Below are 20,407 nucleotides of genomic sequence, written 5' to 3'. Positions count from 1 at the left end.
GTCCTAAACCATTTAGGGCTTTATATGTAACCATTAATACCTTGAAGTCAATGTGGAAATGAATGGGCAACCAGTGTAAGGCCGCCAGAGTGGGGAAATGTGGATATTTTTTCACCACAGTTAATAATCTGGTGGCTGTGTTCTGGACCATTTGTAGTTTCCGCATCAATCTCAAGGGCAACCTCACATAGAGTGCATTACAGTAGTTTAATCTCAAGATTATGAGCACATGGACCAGAGTGGTGAGCACCCCAGCATCAAGATAGGAGAGCAGCTGGGCAATCCGCAGAAGATGTAGATGGGCAGTGCAGAACACGGATTCTACCTGGGACTCCATGGTAAGCGCTGGGTCAAGATGGACCCCCAAGCTGCGGACTTAGGTCTTGGGAGACCTGGATTCAAATCTCCATTCATAGCTGGAAACTCACTGGGGGTGAGAAATTGGTAAAACCAGTCCTTAAATATCTCACTTACCTTGAAAGCTCTACCTTCGGTAGGTCGGTTCCACTTGAAGGCGCATTAAAACAATATTTATATTCTCATATCTCCAGGAGTTTTTGTTTGTTTGTTTGTTTTTGTTTAAAGTTAGTTACTACACAGTTCCATTTATTGCTTTGAGGGACAATTTTCCAACTACCTTTCTATATATATATATTTAAACTACATTTCACTTTGTTCCAGGTATTCCCCACTGGGCATTGCCTGTCTCATCTGTGGAAAAATCATTGCAATCAAAGATTTGGAAGTAGTTGCAAGACAGCTTGGAATGTACATGGTCACTGTGATCATAGGCCTTCTCATCCACGGAGGGATCTTCTTGCCTATGTTATACTTTGTAATAACAAGGAAAAATCCCTTTTCATTCTTTGCTGGCATCTTTCAAGCCTGGATTACTGCTTTAGGCACTGCCTCAAGGTATTTGATATACATTTTATATATCTGCTAAAGATATGCCAAATCCTTTCCGATTTGCTGTGGATTTTTAATACTGTGTTTTAGGGAAATAGGGTCAGACTCCTAAATTCAGCTTTTGGGTGACTTGCACAAAGGGACAAAAAGAACAAGCATAATAATCAGTGCAAAGAAACAGAAGAAAAGAAAAGCAACAGAAAAGAAAAAAATGAGAAATTTCTTCCATAAATTCTAAGAAATCAGAGGAAGTTTTAAACCAAGATGAGGGATGTTGAAAAATCAGTAGGGGAATATATTATGATCAGGATAACATAAAAGGAAGATGGAAGTGATAATACAGAATATATGCACGGATGACAGATTCCTTCAAAGAAAAGTTTTGTTGAAGAACCTGCTATTTTACAAAGTGAAATGAAAATGGCTTTCACCCATCTCCTGAAAAGGTCAAAAGCTGATCCAACAGCTATAATAATAATATAATAATAATAATAGTTTATTTACAGTCCTTAGACCAGTCACATAGATATAAAACCTTATAAAAACCTTAAAATTTCTAACTTTCAGTATTCCATTAGAACATGTTGGCATACATACAACTGGGAACGGCAATCTAATTGGTATTTAACTTCCACAATCGAAGTATTGCTACACAGAACCTCGCAACCTGACAGGTGATCTGCACATCAACATCTGAGAGAAGGAACTCAAGCCTATTTCCCTCTTAACGTCCTGGCAATCTATCTATTAAGGGGGTTATAGTCTCTTTTCGCACTGCCTCATACAATGGGCAGGTGAAGAACATGTGCTGTATGGTCTCGATCTCCCTCAGGCGGCAGGAGCATAAACTTTCTATACTATTTACTATACTATTTGCCGATCTTTCTCCCTGATCTGCCACAAATTTACTATGCTGAAGCCTAGATCCCGAGGCCTGTAGTACTACCCCCAGATATTTGAAGCTGTTCACCTGCTCGATACTGTGTCCATTTATTTGCCGACTCTTGAGTCTCTGTCCAAAGGCGACTATTTATTTATTTATTTATTTATTTATTTATTTGATTTTTACCCCGCCCCTCTAGACCATGTCTACTTCGGGCGGCTATCTTGGTCTTCTGATAGTTAATAGTTAGGGATTTATATTCACAGTATGAGGCAAGCTTCTTAAGTGCCCTCCTCAGCCCTACAGGGGTTCTGGATAAAATTACTGTATCATCAGCATAGAGTAAAGCTGGCACTGTTCTAGCTACAAGTTTAGGAGAATGGAGATCGGCAGTGTTAAGCCAGCTTGATAAGTCATTTATGTAGAAGATGAATAATGCTGGTGCCAGTAGGCAGCCTTGCCTAACACCTCTGTGCGTTTGCACAGATTCCATGAGGTGTCCTTGTCTGCTGCACCTGACTCTCAAGTATGTTTCTTCGTGTAGGGCCCTGATTAGATATAGAAGTCTTGTCTAAAGATGAGTTTGTTAGTTTGTCCCAGAGGTGTGTTCTCGATATAGAATCGAATGCTGATTTAAAGTCCACAAAGGCGGCATAGAGTGATGTTACTCCTTTGGCTGAGTATTTCTCTATAAGATGCTGTATAATTAGGCATTGTTCTATTGTGGATCTCCCTGGCTGAAAGCGTGCTTGTTCTGCCCCGATGATATTTTCTACTTCGATCCACTCCAGGAGTTTGTCTAGGAGGTGCCTTGCATATAGTTTGCTTATAATATTCAGCAAACTTATTGGCCTGTAGTTGGCTGGATCTTCCCTTTTTCCCTTCTTATAAAATGGGACCACTATGGCTGTTTTCCATGATATTGGGATATGGCCTGTGTCGTTAATATGGGTAAAGAGAGGTGCTAGAAAAGAGCCCCACCATATCTTGTTTTCTTTTAGGAGTTCTGGTGGGATGCCGTCAAGGCCTGGGGCTTTTCCATTTTTTAGCTGAACTATATGAGCTATTATTTCACCTGGGGTCACCGGGGGCCATTTGGGAGTGCTTCCAAGCATTAGTGAAGAAGGGGGTACAATGACATCCTCGTACATGCTTGTAAAGTGGGATACCCATTTATCTGGTGGAATACAAGAGGATAATGGGTGTTTGGGCTCTGATAGTCTGCCTGAGATTAGTTTCCAGAAAAGGGATGGATTTTTGTCTTTTGCTGCTTCAATCACCTTCCTCCATAGTTCTCTCGTGTGTTCTCTTTTACTGTGATGTATCTGCTGTTTGTATTCTTTTTTATGTATCAGTAGTTTTAGGAGGGCCTCTTTTTTAACATGGTCTTTTGCTCTCAGGTATTCCTGGTATGTCTGATTTACTAATTGTTTTGCTGCCTTACAGCTTTGGTTGAACCAAGGTTTGGATCAGTTATATGATTTCTGAAGGTTTCTACTATATGAATGGACGAGATGTGGCTTTAACTGTTGTAAGAGAATCCAGTAGGAAGCCAGACAGTCCACTGGAATCCTATAGATAGACTGTCTGGCTTCCTACTGGAAGCCGCCTAGAGTGGTCCTGAGCTGACTAGATAGGCGCGATATTAAATAAATGAATAAATAAATAAATAAATAAATAAATAAATTAATTAATTAATTAATTAATTAATTAATTAATTAATTAATTAATTAATTAATTAATTAATTACTTAATTAACGGCTATAAATACTCAACTCCCAAACAAACTGCACCAGAGCACAGAGTGCTACTCCTGTCCTCTGAAGATGCCGGCCACAGAGACTGGCAAAACGTTAGGAAGAACAACCTTCAGAACACGGCCAAAGAGCCCGAAAAACCCACAACAACAAAAAATGGCTTTCAGTTGAAGAAATATGATATATCCTGAGTAGATGGGTTATCAGTGGAGCTACAGTATGTCAACCTACAAAAAAAAATGAACCTACCAGAAACCTAACAAGACAAGTGTGGTGGACTGTCCAAGTCACGCCTGTCCATCATATGGAGCCCTAGGGCAGGAGCCTATGGCAGGACAGGAGGGCAGAGTCAAGAGAACTGTTGGAGACTGAGGAGTGTTAGAGAGAGGAGTTTTTGAAGTGTTAAGACAGAGTTTGGAAAGTTGGTGTGTATTAGAGAATAGATAAGAGATATAGATAGACAGTCATAAGATATTGTTACAGTGGTTAATGTGAATGAATACAAACAAGCAAACGTGTAAACCTATCCAAGTTTGATTGAACAATAAAAGAACATCTATGACTTTTCTTCTGTGATTCACCAATCAAACAATAAATGTACCTGTTATATTTGGCAGCCTGGATCTAAGAAACATATTTGGTACAGTGTGGATAAAGATCCACAGGTGGCAGCATGTAAAGGGAGAAAATAGCACATCGTGTCCAAAGGTGGACCTGTGTTTGAGGGAAAACAAACAGGGGACACTGGGGAAACGCAACAACAAGGGACAGAAATGTCAACTTCTGCCTTCGTTTTTCTACTAGAGTTCTGATGGATTCAGTTATTCACTTACAGAACATACTTGGCTAAAGATTCATTGTATGGATTTTTGGTGGAAAACCATGCATCCTTAGTTTTGGGGGGGATGAACAAGTGTGGACAATATTTGTGATCTATGCTGTCATGAAACATAGATACAGTAAGTTATTTATTAAAATGAAGTTCATTCTGTAACTTGTTAGGACCCGTTCCCCCCCCCTTGAGGTAATGCATTATGCATTAACTGAGACTTGGATGGACAGGGAAGGGGGTGTTCGCCTGACCCTCGCCTGCCCTCCAGGTTATGCAGTTCAGCACCAGGGTAGACTGGAGGGGCAGGGGGCGAGTAGCCATTGCATATAAAAACACTCTAGAGGTTGTTAGGCCCTCCGCAGTGATGACACCAGGTCTTGAGGCCCTTCACATGTCAATTGGGGCCAGGGATGGTATTGGGATCTTGCTGGGTTACTGAGCTCCCCGTGACCCAGCCATTTCCTTACTAGAGCTGGTGGACTTCATCTCCGCGGCACTGTTGGAATCCCTGAGGCTTTTGGTCATGGGTGATTTCAACATCCTTGCAGAGGCGGAGGTTTCCAGTCAGGCTCTTGAGTTCTTGGAAACCATGGCTTCCTTGGACATGTTCCAACATGTCGACAGCCTACAACAACTGAATGGGCCACTGCAATAATTAATGGGTCTCTCCAGGAGGGCAAGGTTCCCTTTGCCCTCAAGGAGACATTCATTAGGCCTCTTAGGAAGAAACCAAATTTGGCGGCAGACGATATTGACAATTATAGCCCCATCTCCAATGTTTCTTTCCTTAGTAAAGTGGTAGAGAGGGTGGTGGCTGACCAGCTTCAGGCACTTCTGGATGAAACCAACGCCCTGGATCTATTTCAGTCTGGCTTCAGGCCGTGCCACGGTATGGAAACAGCATTGGTCACCATGTTTTATTGCTTCCTGAGGGAGGCTGACAGGGGCAAAATGTCTCTGTTGGTCCTTCTTGATATCTCAGCCACCTTCGATACCGTTTACCATTGTATCCTCCTGGGGAGGCTCTTCGAACTGGGAATTGGTGGTCTGGCATTAGCCTGGCTCTGATCCTTCTTGGAGGACTGTCCCCAGAGAGTACAGCTTGGGGACAGTGTATCAGCTCTGTGGAATATCAGTTGTGGGTTTCCGCAGGGCTCAATTATCTCCCCAATGCTGTTTAATATCTACGAGGCCACTGGGTCAGTTCATCAGCATATTGATGATGCCCAGCTCTACATTTCCTTTTTTTTCCTACAACAGTGGATGCCTTTCCATCCCTTCAGCACTATCTAGATGCCATACTGGGATGGATGCAGGCAAATGGTCAGAGGCTGAACTTGGACAAGACGGTAGGTCCTGAGGGTGGTTGGCCTAGACATTGGTGGTTTGGGAAACTCCCTCACTTTTTTTGGGGGGGGTGACTCTCACCATGAAGACTGAGTTTCGCAGCTTGAGGGTACATCTTGATCCAGCGCTTACCATGGAAAGAGTCAGTGGTCCGCACCGCCTACTTTCATCTTCGGCAGATCGTCCAGCTGCGTCCCTATCTTGATGTTGGGGTCCTGACCACTCTGGTCCATGCAGTTGTAGTCTCAATATTAGACTACTGTAATGCGATCTATGTGGGGCTACCTTTGAGATTGATGCGGAAGCTTCAAATAGAGCAAAATGCAGCAGCCAGATTTCTTAATGGGGTGAGAAAACACCATATCTCCCCCTCTCTGGTGGCCTTGCATTGGCTACCTGTTTATTTCCACATTGATTTCAAAGTATTAATGATTACATATAAAGCCCTAAATGGTTTAGGACCTCAATATCTGGCAGAATGCCTTCTCCCACCTAGATCTACCGGTATCACTCACTCTAGCCAGGATGGGCGGCTGAAGGACCTAACACCAAGAGAGGCCCAAAGAGAAAGAACAATGAAGTGGGCCTTCTCAGCAGTGGCCCCTTAGCTCTGGAACAATCTTCCCCCCAGAAATTTGTCTGGCTCCCTTGCTGGGCGGTTTTAAGAGCCAACTTAAGACCTGGCTCTTCAGACAGGCCTTCCCTCCTGTTGATACCTAACTTATTTCACCATCTTCTAGTATGTTAATATTGTTTTTTATTTTAATATTGTTGTTAGCCGCCCAGAGTAGACTTCGGTCTAAATGGGCAGGATATAAATTAAATAAATAAATAAAAATAAATATTTAGTATAGCACCCAGAAATTGGCTACCAATTACATTGTCTATTTTTCACCATGTTTTCTAAACTCACATAAACTTCACAATTGGTAAAAGAATGTCATAAAGTTTGAACAATCTGGCTTAAAACACTGCCCAATGTGTATTAGAAGTAATTACCCATTGTATTCTCAAAGGCTTTCACGGCCGGGATCCGATAATTGTTGTGGGTTTTCCGGGCTGTTTGGCCATGTTCTTAAGGTATTTCTTCCTAACGTTTCACCAGTCTCAGTGGCCAGCATCTTCAGAGGACAGGAATCAGAACTCTGTCTGTGCTCTGGTGTAGTTTGTTTGCATAGCTGAGTATTTATATTGAGTATTTATATGTGGGATCAGCTTTTGTCCTTTTGAGGAGATTGGGTGATTATAGTGATCAGTGTGTTTTTTGTTATGAGTGTATAGTTGTGATAAGGAGGAGAGATTATCTGTCACTGTGATTGATGGGTGCCGTTAGCTAGTCTTTTGTGTGCAGTGATCACCGGTCCTTGTGGCTGGATAGGGTTCATTGACTTTTTGCAGGCTGTATTTTTCAGTACTGGGTGCCAGGCTTTGTTGAGTTGTAAACTTTCTTCTTTTTTGTTGAAGCTCTTCTGGTGTTTGTGGATTTCAATGGCTTCCCTGTGCAGTCTAACATAATGATTGCTGGTGTTGTTCAGTACTTTTGTGTTTTGAAATAGAATCTCATGTCCATCTTATTTTAGGGCATGTTCAGCTACTGCCGATTTTTCCCGTTGTTTTAGTCTGCAGTGTCTCTCATGTTCTTTGATTCTGGTGTGGATGCTGTGTTTCGTGGTTCCAATATATATCTGGCCACAACTGCAAGGTATCTAGTATACTCCTGCAGTGGTGAGCGGGTCCCTTTTGTCCTTTGCTGATCATAACATTTGTTGTATTTTTGTGGTGGGCTTGAATGTTGTTTGTAGGTTGTATTTTTTCCAACGTTTCACCATGTGGTCCGTGACCTCTTTGTTGATCAAACCAAGAAAACGACACCAAACTGAAGAGGAATAACAGCCATCCACAAATAAAATATTTCTGCCATACATCAAAGGGATCACGCGATAATCACCCAATATCCTGAACTGCACTCTGTTTACTTTTGAATTTTAACTTCGTCATGCTTTTGTTAGTCCCCTTCCTATAACACTTTAAAAGGGAATACATCTCCTGATATATGTGATGTCCAGGCACTGACTGTGGTTCCATGACTACAATGATTATTACAACATTGTGTTGTGGTTTACAGTGTTACTTCTAGCATTTTGTTTAGCTTGATGCTCCTTCTGTAATTAACAAACCATAAGCATTTCCAGGACCATGGGCAGATTTTTGTGTCATCACAACACACTGTGTACTCCAGATTTGTAACAATAGAATTCTTAAAATTCAACCTTAAATAGCTCTTGACTGGAGCTGGGGAGAGGAGGGTGACTATTGAAATTTTGGGCTGAGGTGAGCCCTGTTCAGGTCCATGGGCTGCTCCAGATTCTACCATTCCAGAACAAAAAAGGAGATCAACTGTGGGCTAGGACTGACCCTTTTGGTGGGTATGTCTGGTGGTTTCTTGCCATCCCAGAATCTTTCTGATTGTCCTTTGTCTCTTTCCTTTTCGCTGATCCATCAGTGCTGGTACATTACCTGTCACCTTTCGCTGCCTTGAAGAAAATCTGGGTATTGACAAGCGTGTGACAAGATTTGTATTGCCCGTTGGAGCCACTATTAATATGGATGGAACTGCCCTTTATGAAGCAGTGGCTGCCATCTTCATAGCACAGATGAATGGAATCGCATTGGACGGTGGACAGATAGTGACAGTCAGGTGGGTTTCTTATCTGACATGAAGCTTGAAAACATATACTTTTTTGTTTAATACTTCACAAATCCTCGATGTGACCAACAACCATGTCAGCTAGTGGATCAGTCTGGGAACTTTATCCAGACAACTTCAGATTTCCAAACCCTGTTTTGACATTAGAAATAGTAAAATAATAATAATAATATTCCAGGGATGATTGCTCCAAAGCAGTTTGCATTTAGAAATAGTTGTGAACCTTTGTTCATACTGAGAACTAGTTAGGTCTCCACTGTAATAAGCAATGGAGAGCTAGAAATATGGCTCTCCATTGCCATATTTGTACACACATCATGTGTTACATTCTACAGATGGCGGTCACCAAATATGGGAAAAGTTGTATTTTTGGACTACAATTCCCATGTGTTTTGGTCCCAGGAATTGTAGTGGTCCAAAAAGAAGGTTTTTCTGCATCTCTGTAAACTGCAGTTGAAATGATTCCTGTGTAGAGATTTCATGGGTGTAACATATGAAATGTGTAACATATGACATACCTCTTTACTATTATCTAAACCTAGTGCAAGACTAGGTATACAAGTGTTAACTCCGTAACCATAGGCACCTCACTGCTGAGATTTACATCACTGCACTTAACTTCAGAGTAAGCAAGTAACAGGATCTGGCAATTATGTGAACATGTTGAATAGAGTTTCTTGTTGTACTTGATTGTGCTTTTTCAGCTCTCTTGAATACTGCCTTCATCCACTCTTAAATGGCAATTCTAACAGGAAAATGTCGTGGTTTTTTTTTCAAAATCATGATATAGTAGCTCAAAAAAGAGTTATTTTAAATAAAAGCTCGCTGAACATATGGTAAGCTTAGTTAGAAACACTTGAATGGGCAAAACATTATTAAAGGCAGAATGAAATTAATGGCTTGGATGGGTGGGGGGCTGTGTTGCTACGGAATTTGTTGGTGATCACAGCTAGAGACGATGTCTGGTAATTCCAGCATTGTTAAGAAAAATATACGTGGATAAACTCTAATTAAACAAACTAATGTGCTTAACTTTACAGCCTGACAGCTACCCTTGCAAGTGTTGGAGCTGCAAGTATACCTAGCGCAGGACTGGTGACGATGCTTCTCATTCTCACAGCTGTAGGTCTTCCCACACAGGACATCAGCTTACTAGTTGCGGTGGACTGGCTCTTGTGAGTAACACCAAAAAAATAAAAAAATAAAAATTGTAACCTCTCTTAATCATCCTAACCTCACCTGCTCTGCAGTAGAGCTCCCATCTGCTCAACTATTTCTTTTCCTCATATTCCTGAGTGCACACTAGGATCCAATATATAGTTGGTCATTCTGAATAGTAAAACATAACTTTTTCCATTTTTTTGCTGCCTGGCCTCTTGACAAATTCCAGGTCAGCTACAGAACAAGTGAGGCTTCTCTTTTTTTGGTGTGTCTGTTGCAATAGCACAATAGCAGATTCAGTAATTGCTCTCTCTCTCTCTCTCTCTCTCTCTCTCTCTCTCTCTCTCTCTCTGTGTGTGTGTGTGTGTGTGTGTGTGCAAGCGCACGCCCATGCAAGTGCAACACGTGTGCACGCTCGCACATGTGTTACAAATTCCTTAAGTTTTTTAGAGCTGCTTGTGGAATGATACATTAGAGAAAGAATGCCACGGAGACCAGTGGGATTTCTAATGCTATCTAGTTTAATTCTGAGTTTTCAGTAAATCAAATAAGTACATCCACCCACACATACCTGTATCCCGGGGTTGGCCAGGTCAAACAAAGGGCAGTGGGAGACATGGGCACACCTTAATGTTTCTATAGGTGCCTTTCTAAAGGCACCTATAGAAGTCCTCCCTTTTTTATGGCTTCCCACAACTTTGGGATCCTCCACCAGAAAGGTGTTTCTTTATCATTTCCAGATCACATCATCTTCAACTGTTTTCCTCTGATTCCTGTTGACTTTTTGTTGTTTATCTGTTCCTCTTCTGGTGACTTACTAGTTCAAACACCTGTTTACAGTTTCTTTTCTGCATGGAGCACTCTGTCCTTTGGACACTTACAGTTCAGGTGCCTTTGTTAGCATACAATCCTCTTGCTTTGATTGCCCTGGTCTCATCCTAATTAATAACTCCATTATTGTCTATTATGACTAATTCTGTTACCTGTTCATAACACTTGGCATAATATATTAATGCATTTCCCCCAGTTTAAAAACAAATCCAGATTAGTTCATATACCGAAACAATACAATATACCTTAAATCAGTTTTTAAAGCACCATATGAAAATAGTAATAAATCAACAGATATTAATGAGGCAGAACAGTAAGATGAAATCAAACAAAACCATAAAATTATTTCTTAAAAACCCACTGCAAGCACACACTGGAACGTTTGAGCACATTTTTTTAAAAAAAGTCACCACCAGAACAACTGAGAAGCTAAAGGATCTCTGGGGAAACAATTGTATATGTGCAAAATGCATCGTGAGGGATGGGACACTGCTTTCTCTCATCCTTGGAGACAAGCCTCGAATGACGTATCAGAGATGGATAAAGCTTTTTTTTTTTTTACTGCAGTTCCCAGAATCCCTCAGCCAGCATTGCCACTAGTAGTTGTAGTTCAAAGGAGTTCAGTCTCAAAGTCGTAGTCACCTCAGAACAACATTTATCTCTGTGGAGAGACATAAGGTTGGCAGAAGGAAGATTGTTATTTTATTTATTTATTTATTTATTTATTTATTTGATTTATTTGATTTGTTATGATACTTGAAACAAAAGGTCTGTCAAAGCATAACACAAAGTGAAGCAAAGCACACTGCCTGGCTTATGTACATCCTCATGGTGCTTAAAGCTCTCTCTGAGAGGATTACAATTTAATTATGCAAGCTACACATTGCACATCCACACCCACACACCAGTGAGCTGGATATTCAATTTACTGACCTCAGAAGGATAGAAGGTTGAGTCAACTTCAAGTCAGTTCCCAGAGCCCGGGAGTCTTATCATATCCTGAATGTTATAAATAATCTGGAACTCTGAATTAATAAATAGGTATAGTAAATAATCTGGAATTCTGACAGAAGACACCAATATATAGGGGAAGCAGGGTATACCTCAGCAGTTAGCAAAACACAGATTACATTCAGTGTTGCTAGTTTATTTATATAGAAGTATGACTCAGGGCAGGAACAAGGAGAGTGTATTCATATTTTAAAGACATGTTTATTTTGGATTAGAAATGAGCAAAGACCTAGAGCCAGTAGGAGGATGTTAAATTAGTGTGCATAGTTGTTTGTTGTTTCAAGGAAATGTCATTTCCATACATGTCACTTAACAAAGAAAGCTGCCTCCTGTATGGACAGGTTCCAGAGCCATAACTCATTGAGCAGAGGCTGCAGGCTGGGCAGAGAGATCCAGTTGTATCAATCTAAACCTTTCACATGTAGGTTGTGGTAGAACTACCTGTCCCCTTGAGCAATTCCTGTGGTGAGCTCTAATGATGACATTGCTTCCATGGAAAAGGTCAGAGAGAGGAAGAAGAGCTCAGTGTAATAACAAGAGGACCTGAAGGTCAACCGTGAAACATCCTTGAATGTGTGAACAGCAGTCCTAGATGTGTCTTCCCTAGACCATACGCAAGATACTTTTTTGGACTGCAACTCCCAGCCTAGCTAGTAGTCCCTACCTAAATGGAAATTTTGCAAGATATAGTTGAAAAAGGTGACTTTTTCAAGGTCCACACTTTTAGAATAAATAGAAAAGTTTATGCCTGATTTGCTCAGCTTTTCTGGTTTGAGGCATATTTAGCTTCATATTACGTATTTCAATTCCACCAGCATAATAATCTATGCAGCACATTTAGGGCTCATTTTTAATACTTTCTTTTTTCTTTTTGCTAGTAACTTCACATTTAAAACTGTTTCAAACATTAGAAGGCCCAAATGAGGCTACTAACATTTTCATTTTGTGAAAGGAAAAACTATTGCAAGTAGTAGCTTCTTGAAGTGCAATGGATTTATTCTCTTCCTTCCTTCCTTCCTTCCTTCCTTCCTTCCTTCCTTCCTTCCTTCCTTCCTTCCTTCCTTCCTTCCTTCCTTCCTTCCTTCCTTCCTTCCTTCCTCTCTCTCTCTCTCTTTGTTGTTGGTCCGGCTAGTTTGAACCAGACGTCTTTCACTGAAATCCTGTTTGCACAGCTGCTCTGCATAAGGCTCATGATATCGTCAAGAGCAGTGTTTTTTTCCCCTTAGAAATGAAACATTTCCTACGTCTGTTGCAAGACTACCCCCCCCTCAATTTCATAATTGGGAAGCCATTGGAAGCCACAGAACAACAGTATGGAGTATTTAGTTACCAAAAAATCACCACCACTTGGATGACTTTTAATTAAAGAATTATTCCTCCTGACCCATGGCTCCCATGGCTTCCTGATGATGACAGGGATTGAATGGGAGTCATGGAAGCCTCAGAACAGAAGTAGGAAATGATTCATTTCTGAAAAATCACCCTGCTTATGACATCATTAGCCTTATATGGCCTAGGTGCATGCAGAAATTTCAACCATCAGTGTCAAGTGAATAGTCTCACCATTAATAAAAAATAAACTTTCAACATCATTTACATGAGGAAAGTAAAATAGAATAAGTACTCAAAATAAGAGTTTTAGGCAGTAATTAAAATGATAAAGACTGTCACTACAGAAGAAAGGTGTTTTCTATAGCTTGCTGTACATTTATTGTACTTTTTTGAAACACCATGTTATTTTAAAAAATTTTTTGAAGTGTTACTAAACTGCTAGTCTTTTACGTATTATAGCCCTAATCTTTTTTTTAATGTAACTTATTGCACTTTTAGTTGCATGTCATTTTTTTTTCACAATCTGTGAGCTGCCTTGGGTCTCTTTGACTGGAGAAGGGCAGCATAGGAATAAAATCAATCTATCAAGATGGAAGTGAATGAAATTTGGGAAGAATAAAGAGTTCTGTACTTTCAAAATCAAGTTATGAAAAATGTTACTCATCATTTTACAAAGCAGAATCTGAAAAAAAACCCCCACAAAAACAGTTTGTATGGATTAAATCTTCACAACTACTATTATACCACAGAGATCCTGATTAAAAATTGCCATCCTTCTGGCCTGCAAAGTCTCTTTTTAAAAGCATATAAAATGCACTAGACACATTTCATCTTATTCTGTTGGAGGTGGGGGAAGTACAAAAAGAAGGGTTTTCACAAGGGATCCTTTCTAAAATTTTCAGATATCTGCTATTCCTCTATTTCAAACTGAACAAAAAGTGGCATTTTAAAGAACAGTGCTATTTGTCCTCTGCTGGAATTAATCCAGTGTCATAAGTGTAGCCAAGAACTGTAGCTTTCCAAAGGGGAAATTGACAGGCTTAGCAAATGTCAAGAAAAGGTCTCCAGCACAGAGATGCTATGCCCTGAGAAACTCTGAAGGAGAAAGAGGAATGTGTAAATGGTTAGAAATCCAGTTCCAGCACTGTTTGCTGAGATATGGAAGTACCTGTGCTACTTTACATCTGATTTTTCATCATCTTTGGTATTGTATTGTATTAAACTAAGATCTGAGAAAAAAAATCAGATTTTAATATTTATTAATTGAAAATCCCCTCTCCCCAATCATTGAATAAAGTAGAATAAAGGCCAATGTAAATGGAGTTCACATTTATGTTACTGTTTAGTCGTTAAGTCATGTCCGACTCTTCATGACCCCATGGACCAGAGCATGCCAGGCCCTCCTATCTGCCACTGCCTCCCAGAGTTTGGTCAAATTCATGCCGGTAGCTTCGATGACACTGTCCAACCATCTCGTCTTCTGTCATCCCCTTCTCTTGCCTTCACACTTTCCCAACATCAGGGTCTTCTCTTCTAATGAGATGGCCAAAGTATTGGATCCTCAGCTTCAGGATCTGTCCTTCCAGTGAACACTCAGGATTGATTTCCTTCAAAATGGATAGGTTTGTTCTCTTTTCAGTCCAGGGGACTCTCAAGAGTCACTTCCAGCACCACAATTCTAAAGCATCAATTCTTTGGCAGTCAGCTTTCTTTATGGTCCAGCTCTCACTTCCATACATTGCTACTGGAAAAAGTATAGCTTTGACTATGCAGACCTTTGTTGGCAAGGTGATGTCTCTGCTTTTAAAGATGCTGTCTAGGTTTGTCATCACTTTCCTCCCAAGAACTAGGCTTCTTTTAATTTCATGGCTGCTGTCACCATCTGCAGTAATCATGGAGCCCAGGAAAATAAAATGTCACTGCCTCCATATCTTCCCCTTCTTTTCGCCAGAGGTGATGGGACTAGTGGCCATGACTTATTTTTTTTGAGGTTGAACTTCAGACCATTTTTTGCACTCTCCTCTTTCACCCTCATTAAGACGTTCTTTAATACCTCCTCACTTTCTGCCATCAGAGTGGTATCATCTGCATATCGGAGGTTGTTAATTTTTCTTCCAGCAATCTTAATTCCGGTTTGGGATTCATCCAGTCCTGCCTTTCACATAATGTATTCTGCATATAACTTAAATAAGCAGGGAGACAATATACAGCCTTGTCATATTCCTTTCACAGTTTTGAACCAATTAGTTGTTCCATATCTTGTTCTAAGTCTTGCTTCCTATCCCACATCTAGATTCGTCAAGAGATAGATAAGGTGGTCAGGCACTCCCATTTCTTTAAGAACTTGCCATAGTTTATTGTGGTCCACACAGTCAAAAGCTTTTTCATAGTCAATGAAGCAGAAGCAGATGTTTTTGTGGAAACCCTCAAAATGAGTTTCTGTGGCAGTTTTTCTTCTTCCATGTTGTGGCAACAGCAGGAGGAATTCCTCCATTCTGTTGTAAACTTGTAAACAAAACAAAAATATATTGTGCTGATAGACATAGGGGGAAATTTCATCCAAAGATGGAGGCATCCATGGTGAAGAGCAGATTGGCCCACTGAGAAATAAAGGTGTCCTCACTCCTGTCAAAACTGGGACAGTAGTGAGCGGAGCCTAAGGGATCAGGCTGAATCTGATGATACTCATTTCAACGTCATGGTAAGTGTCCTGTTCTTAATACGTTCCCATTGTTATATGGCTTAAGGAAAACTACCCACTAAGGTCAAGTGTGGTTCATCCTGGTTCCACAGTGCTTCAAAAATGCTCTGCAATTAACTTCCTCACTGAAGAGGAGAGCTTGGTAATGTGACTGAAAGCAGGAGTAACCAAAGGTTATATGGTATAATAAATCTTCTATTACTAAGTGGTAAATAATATTATTTTACATTGTTGGTAGCATAATATGTAAACTAGAGTTAATGCTATTTAATAGTCAGAGGATTCCTTTACACGACTTTTCCTCTGACCTGAGCATTAAATGTTCATGGAACAGAATTTAGAATTGAAATCGTAGTTCATTTTTAAAGCTATCAATAAGGGATCATGTTTGATGGTTGTTTTGTCAATGGCACAGTAGATATTTTAATAACAGGCTTGCTGATTCTGCATATCCACATTAACTCCACACAGGACTTTGATAATCTAAGGTAAGGTAAAAGGTAAAGGTTCCTCTTGACATTTAGTCCAGCCTAGGGCATGGTGCTCATCCCCGTTTCCAAGCCATAGAGCCATCGTTTGTCCAAAGACAGTTTCCATGGGCATGTGGCCAGTGCGACTAGACATGGAACGGCATTACCTTCCCACCGTGGTGGTACCTATTTATCTACTCACATTTTACATGCTTTCGAACTGCTAGGTTGGCAGGAGTGGGGACAAGCGACAGGAGCTCACTCCGTCATGTGGATTCGATCTTACGACTGCTGGTCTTCTGGCCTCACAGCACAGAGGCTTCTGCGGTTTAACTTGCAGCGACACCACGTCCATGGTTGACAATCTAACTGTTCACTAAAATGGCAGGACCTTCTAGAAAGGCTGTTTGCTTTTATTCACACATTCAAAAACCTTCTTGGCTCCTTCTAGGACCTTTCCTCAGTTTGAAGAAAATACAGTGGTTAGCCCTGCCTGACCAAGTCTCTTAAATCTGAAATCAGACCCTCAGAGGGGCGGAGTAAAAGGCAGTTAGAACGGGAATTCCCAGGGCTCTGGGCTTTATTCCGAGTCAGCAGACCCCCCAGGAGAAGGGGGGCAAGTTTTCTACAAAAGAGTGGACTTGCAGCAAGTGGGGCTTGGGAACGCCGAATTTCAGACGGCAATCTGGCTTTCAGAATGAGTTTTCCTTACTACATGCAACTATCTCATGAAGTCACCATGATGATGGTGAGTAGCTGCCCAGAGAGAGGGGAGGTATGAACTTAACTTTACTTTATTTAGACTTATACCCCACCCCTCTAGACAAAGTCTGCTCGGGGCAGCTTACAAAAATGATAAAATGAAGATTTAAGATCTGACAGAACAGAGATTAAATGAATCTGCTATTTAGCTACAGCAAGTAATAGATCAGACTTTTCTCTTGAAGGCTGATATTAAGGAGAAAGATCTTAAGGTGGCAAGAACTTTGGTAACCCTGAAATGCTGGAATTTTTTTTACTGTGTCACGGCTGAGAAGAATGGAAAATGAAACTAATTCTTGACTGCTCTCTCTCAACCCCCCTACCCCGATGAATAGGAAAATTGGCTTTTTTATAAATTAGAGGCTTGAGAACTTTAACTAACTCTGATCAAATTAATCCTAAATGACTCTGCATTGAGCTACAAAGGTGGATTACAAACTAAACAACATCTTTATTACGGCTGGATTTACGATTGGAGTGGTCTTCACAGGAGTCTGAGTTTGGGCTGGCTAATAAATCATGAGAGGAATCTGAGTAATTAAATTGCTTGACTTTTATGGCTATGACCGGGAAAGAAGGAGATAGACTGAGCCTTACTATTTAAACCCACAATGGAGGTTTACTTCAAGATTTGTATTCAGGAAATTCAATTGAACATTATTAGTCAAATCAAGGCCCAGATCTCAGAAGCTAAGGCAGATATTAAGGCGACACTTCTTGGATCGTATGTTAAGATGGAGAGGAAAGACAAATCGACTGGACAAACCACTGAATGCATCATGGTATCACCAAAGAGAGAGACTGTTCTCATCAGAAAGCTGGATGGAATGAAAAGGGAGGAAAGCGGGTGTTGGGGGATGAGGAAGAGGAATGGGCAAAGCTGGGGGCAGAAATTCATGACCACAGATCAGATAGATATGCATTACTTCGAAAACAGGACATTAATTTTATTGGGATAAAATTAGTAAACCGGAGAGAAAATAGTTTAAAGAGATTTTATAGATGGCATTTTAAAACTGGTAAAAAGGAGGCAAGAGGCAAATTTTGGATATATGACACCGGAGCTGATAAGCACAAATAAAATGGGAGAAAGTTACTTGCTGAACACAACAATAGTAATCATTGGTGTGAGAGAGATATTTCTATATACAAATTAATATGCATAACATATCTATAAGCAGTTTTGGCCATGTTTGGATTGTATTGGTAGACAAGCACATTTACTTATGAACTTAGAAATGTTTATGATGAATATAATATTTAGATGCTATTGCTTCTAAGGCACATATACAGAGATATCAAATATGTGTGAATTTATAATAGTGACTATGTAGATAATATCTTTGTGTCTTTAGAAAAGGTGATTTTTGATGATTGTATTGGCCATGTTTGGATCTTATTGATGGACAAGTAATCTTAATGATGAAATCAGAAATGTTTATGATGATAATCGGATAGATGGAAATGCAGGTGAAAGAATTTATAAAAATTATCATAAATTTAGGAGGCTAGATATTGAATTAAATATTTAAAATAGTGATACGAAATACAATATGTGTATATATATATGGATACAGTATGATTTAGTATGGGAGTAGGGCATAAGATCTGTTGTAGTCACAATTATATAAGGATAAGCTTGAATGGGAAATACCTCCCCGCCTATATGTTTTGCTTGTTGTATATGGTTTTGATTGTCTTATATGTTTTTGTTTGTTTTGTATGTATGTACCATGTTATAAAAATTAAAATTAAAAAAAACTACAATTATCAGGAAAAAAAAATCTAAAATCAAACGGGCTACTTCCCTAATCAAGCTCCATCTGACTTTACTGAGTTCTGAGCCCTTTCTGGCTGCTTTATTAATTAAGTGAATAATAGGGTATCAGATTTGAACTCAGGAGACCCAAGCTTTTCTGCTTCCTGAAGCAGGAAGTGAAGCCGAGCTCCCCAGTGGGTTCTGCTGCCTTCGCCTCGGTCGCTTGTACAGGCGGCAGCAGCACACACACAAACAAACAAGACATCAAGTTTTGTAAGCAAAAAAGGATATCTGAAACATTCTAAATACTGTTCTCCCTTATTCTCAAGTTGCTTCTTTCTCTACTCCAACATGTCCCTTTCCACAGAAACAGAGATGCTTTCTCTTCCTAAAAGGAAAAGTCTGGAATAAAACTGCATGCAAAATTGAAAGCTACTCACCACTGTCGTTGCAAACCAGATCTGATTCTTTGAAACCACATAATCATCAATCTCAGTGAAAGTTGTTCAACAGGCCATGTTCAGAAGATTCAGCACATGGTCTGAGACTACTCTTAGAATAAAATTCCTCTAGCTGCATGTACCCTTTTGCTTTTCAATACTTCAGTTGCTATGCCTTTGTTATGAGTGCAAACACAACTAATACAATGGGGTCTCGAGTTACGAACTTAATCCTTATTGGAAGGCAGTTCTCAGGTCGAAAAGTTCTTAAGTCGAATCTGCATTTCCCATAGGAATGCATTGAAAACCATTTAATCCGTATCTGCTCTTTTCGTCCATAGAAACTAATGGGAAGCTGCTATTCCGCCTTCTGCCACTAGAGGGGGATATTTTTTTCCTTTTTTTCCTTTTAACCTAAGATGACTTAGCTTTTAAAAAAAGGGAAAAAAAGAGTTCGTAACTCGAATCTAAGTTCGTAAGTCGAGTCCATATATTCCTATGAGAGCGGTTCGTAAGTCGAAACGTTCGTATGTCGAGTCGTTCGTAAGTCGAGACCCCACTGTATAAAAATGGCCAAAATATAGTCAGTTAGCAAAGATTCCATGTATGTAACCTATTGATTTCCAAAAAGATCACTATGGTTGTCTGTTTCAGCATGTATAGCACAAAACAAGATGATGATGGTTTTGCTTTTGTTGTATAATTTGCTCTAATGTAGTGGTTCCCAACCTTAGGTTCCCAGTTGTTCTTGAACTAAAACTCCCAGAAGCCTTCGCTACTAACTATGTTGGTAGGATTTCTGGAGGTTGTAGTCCAGGAACATCTGGGGACCTAAGGTTGGGAGCCAATGGCTGCTACCAAGTATGCAATCCAAAGGCTTATTTCCACCCGGTGCCAAAACCTGATCAATATTAATGCCAATGTAACAACCAAAGACAGGATATTCTATAGCTGGAGCACCACTACTGAAATGGCTCTGGGAGATAAGTCTTAATTAATTGGCTGGTGGTATAACCCCAAGACTCTCTCTAGCAGATCTCAATGTTTGGATGATAATAGAATCATATGTCATCTTCCTCCATCATCAAATGATCATTCTCTGCATCAGACCATCCATTTGCTTCTTTCTGTTTCCCTTGCAGAGACCGAATGAGAACGTCTGTCAATGTTGTGGGTGATTCATATGGAGCCGGCATTGTGTACCATCTCTCCAAGGCAGAGTTGGATAACATTGATTCCCATCACAAAGGGCATGAAGATATTGAAATGACCAAGACTCAGTCAATTTATGATGACCTGAAAAACCACAGGGAAAATAACTCAAACCAGTGTGTTTATACAGCTCATAACTCTGTCATAATAGATGAGTGCAAGGTACCTTTCACATTTATGGATATTGAGACTTGCATCTAGCCTCATCATTCATCTTCCTTTGCTTTTTTTTTAAACTTGCATGTACTTCTAACATTTATCACTAATGACAAGGTGATAACACCAATGGCAGA

The 20,407-nt window shown here is 40.2% G+C and overlaps 1 protein-coding gene across 5 annotated transcripts in view; it reads left to right on the top strand.

The window, feature by feature from the left end:
- SLC1A2 (solute carrier family 1 member 2) overlaps window positions 1–20,407 on the top strand; it is a 132,256-nt gene that overhangs the window by 99,582 nt on the left and 12,267 nt on the right. For all 5 annotated transcript variants that reach the window (XM_020782801.3, XM_020782802.3, XM_072985946.2 and 2 more), the window contains 4 exons: window positions 682–915; window positions 8,232–8,426; window positions 9,476–9,610; window positions 20,045–20,276. In XM_020782801.3, the coding sequence (XP_020638460.1) occupies window positions 682–915; window positions 8,232–8,426; window positions 9,476–9,610; window positions 20,045–20,276 (796 nt within the window). The remainder of the gene's footprint in view (window positions 1–681; window positions 916–8,231; window positions 8,427–9,475; window positions 9,611–20,044; window positions 20,277–20,407) is intronic.

Source organism: Pogona vitticeps, chromosome 1, assembly GCF_051106095.1.
Source record: "Pogona vitticeps strain Pit_001003342236 chromosome 1, PviZW2.1, whole genome shotgun sequence".
In the NCBI taxonomy this organism is placed as follows: domain Eukaryota; kingdom Metazoa; phylum Chordata; class Lepidosauria; order Squamata; family Agamidae; genus Pogona; species Pogona vitticeps.
The sequence above is the reverse complement of the archived record's forward strand: the minus strand, read 5'-3'. Positions and strand labels throughout refer to the sequence as shown.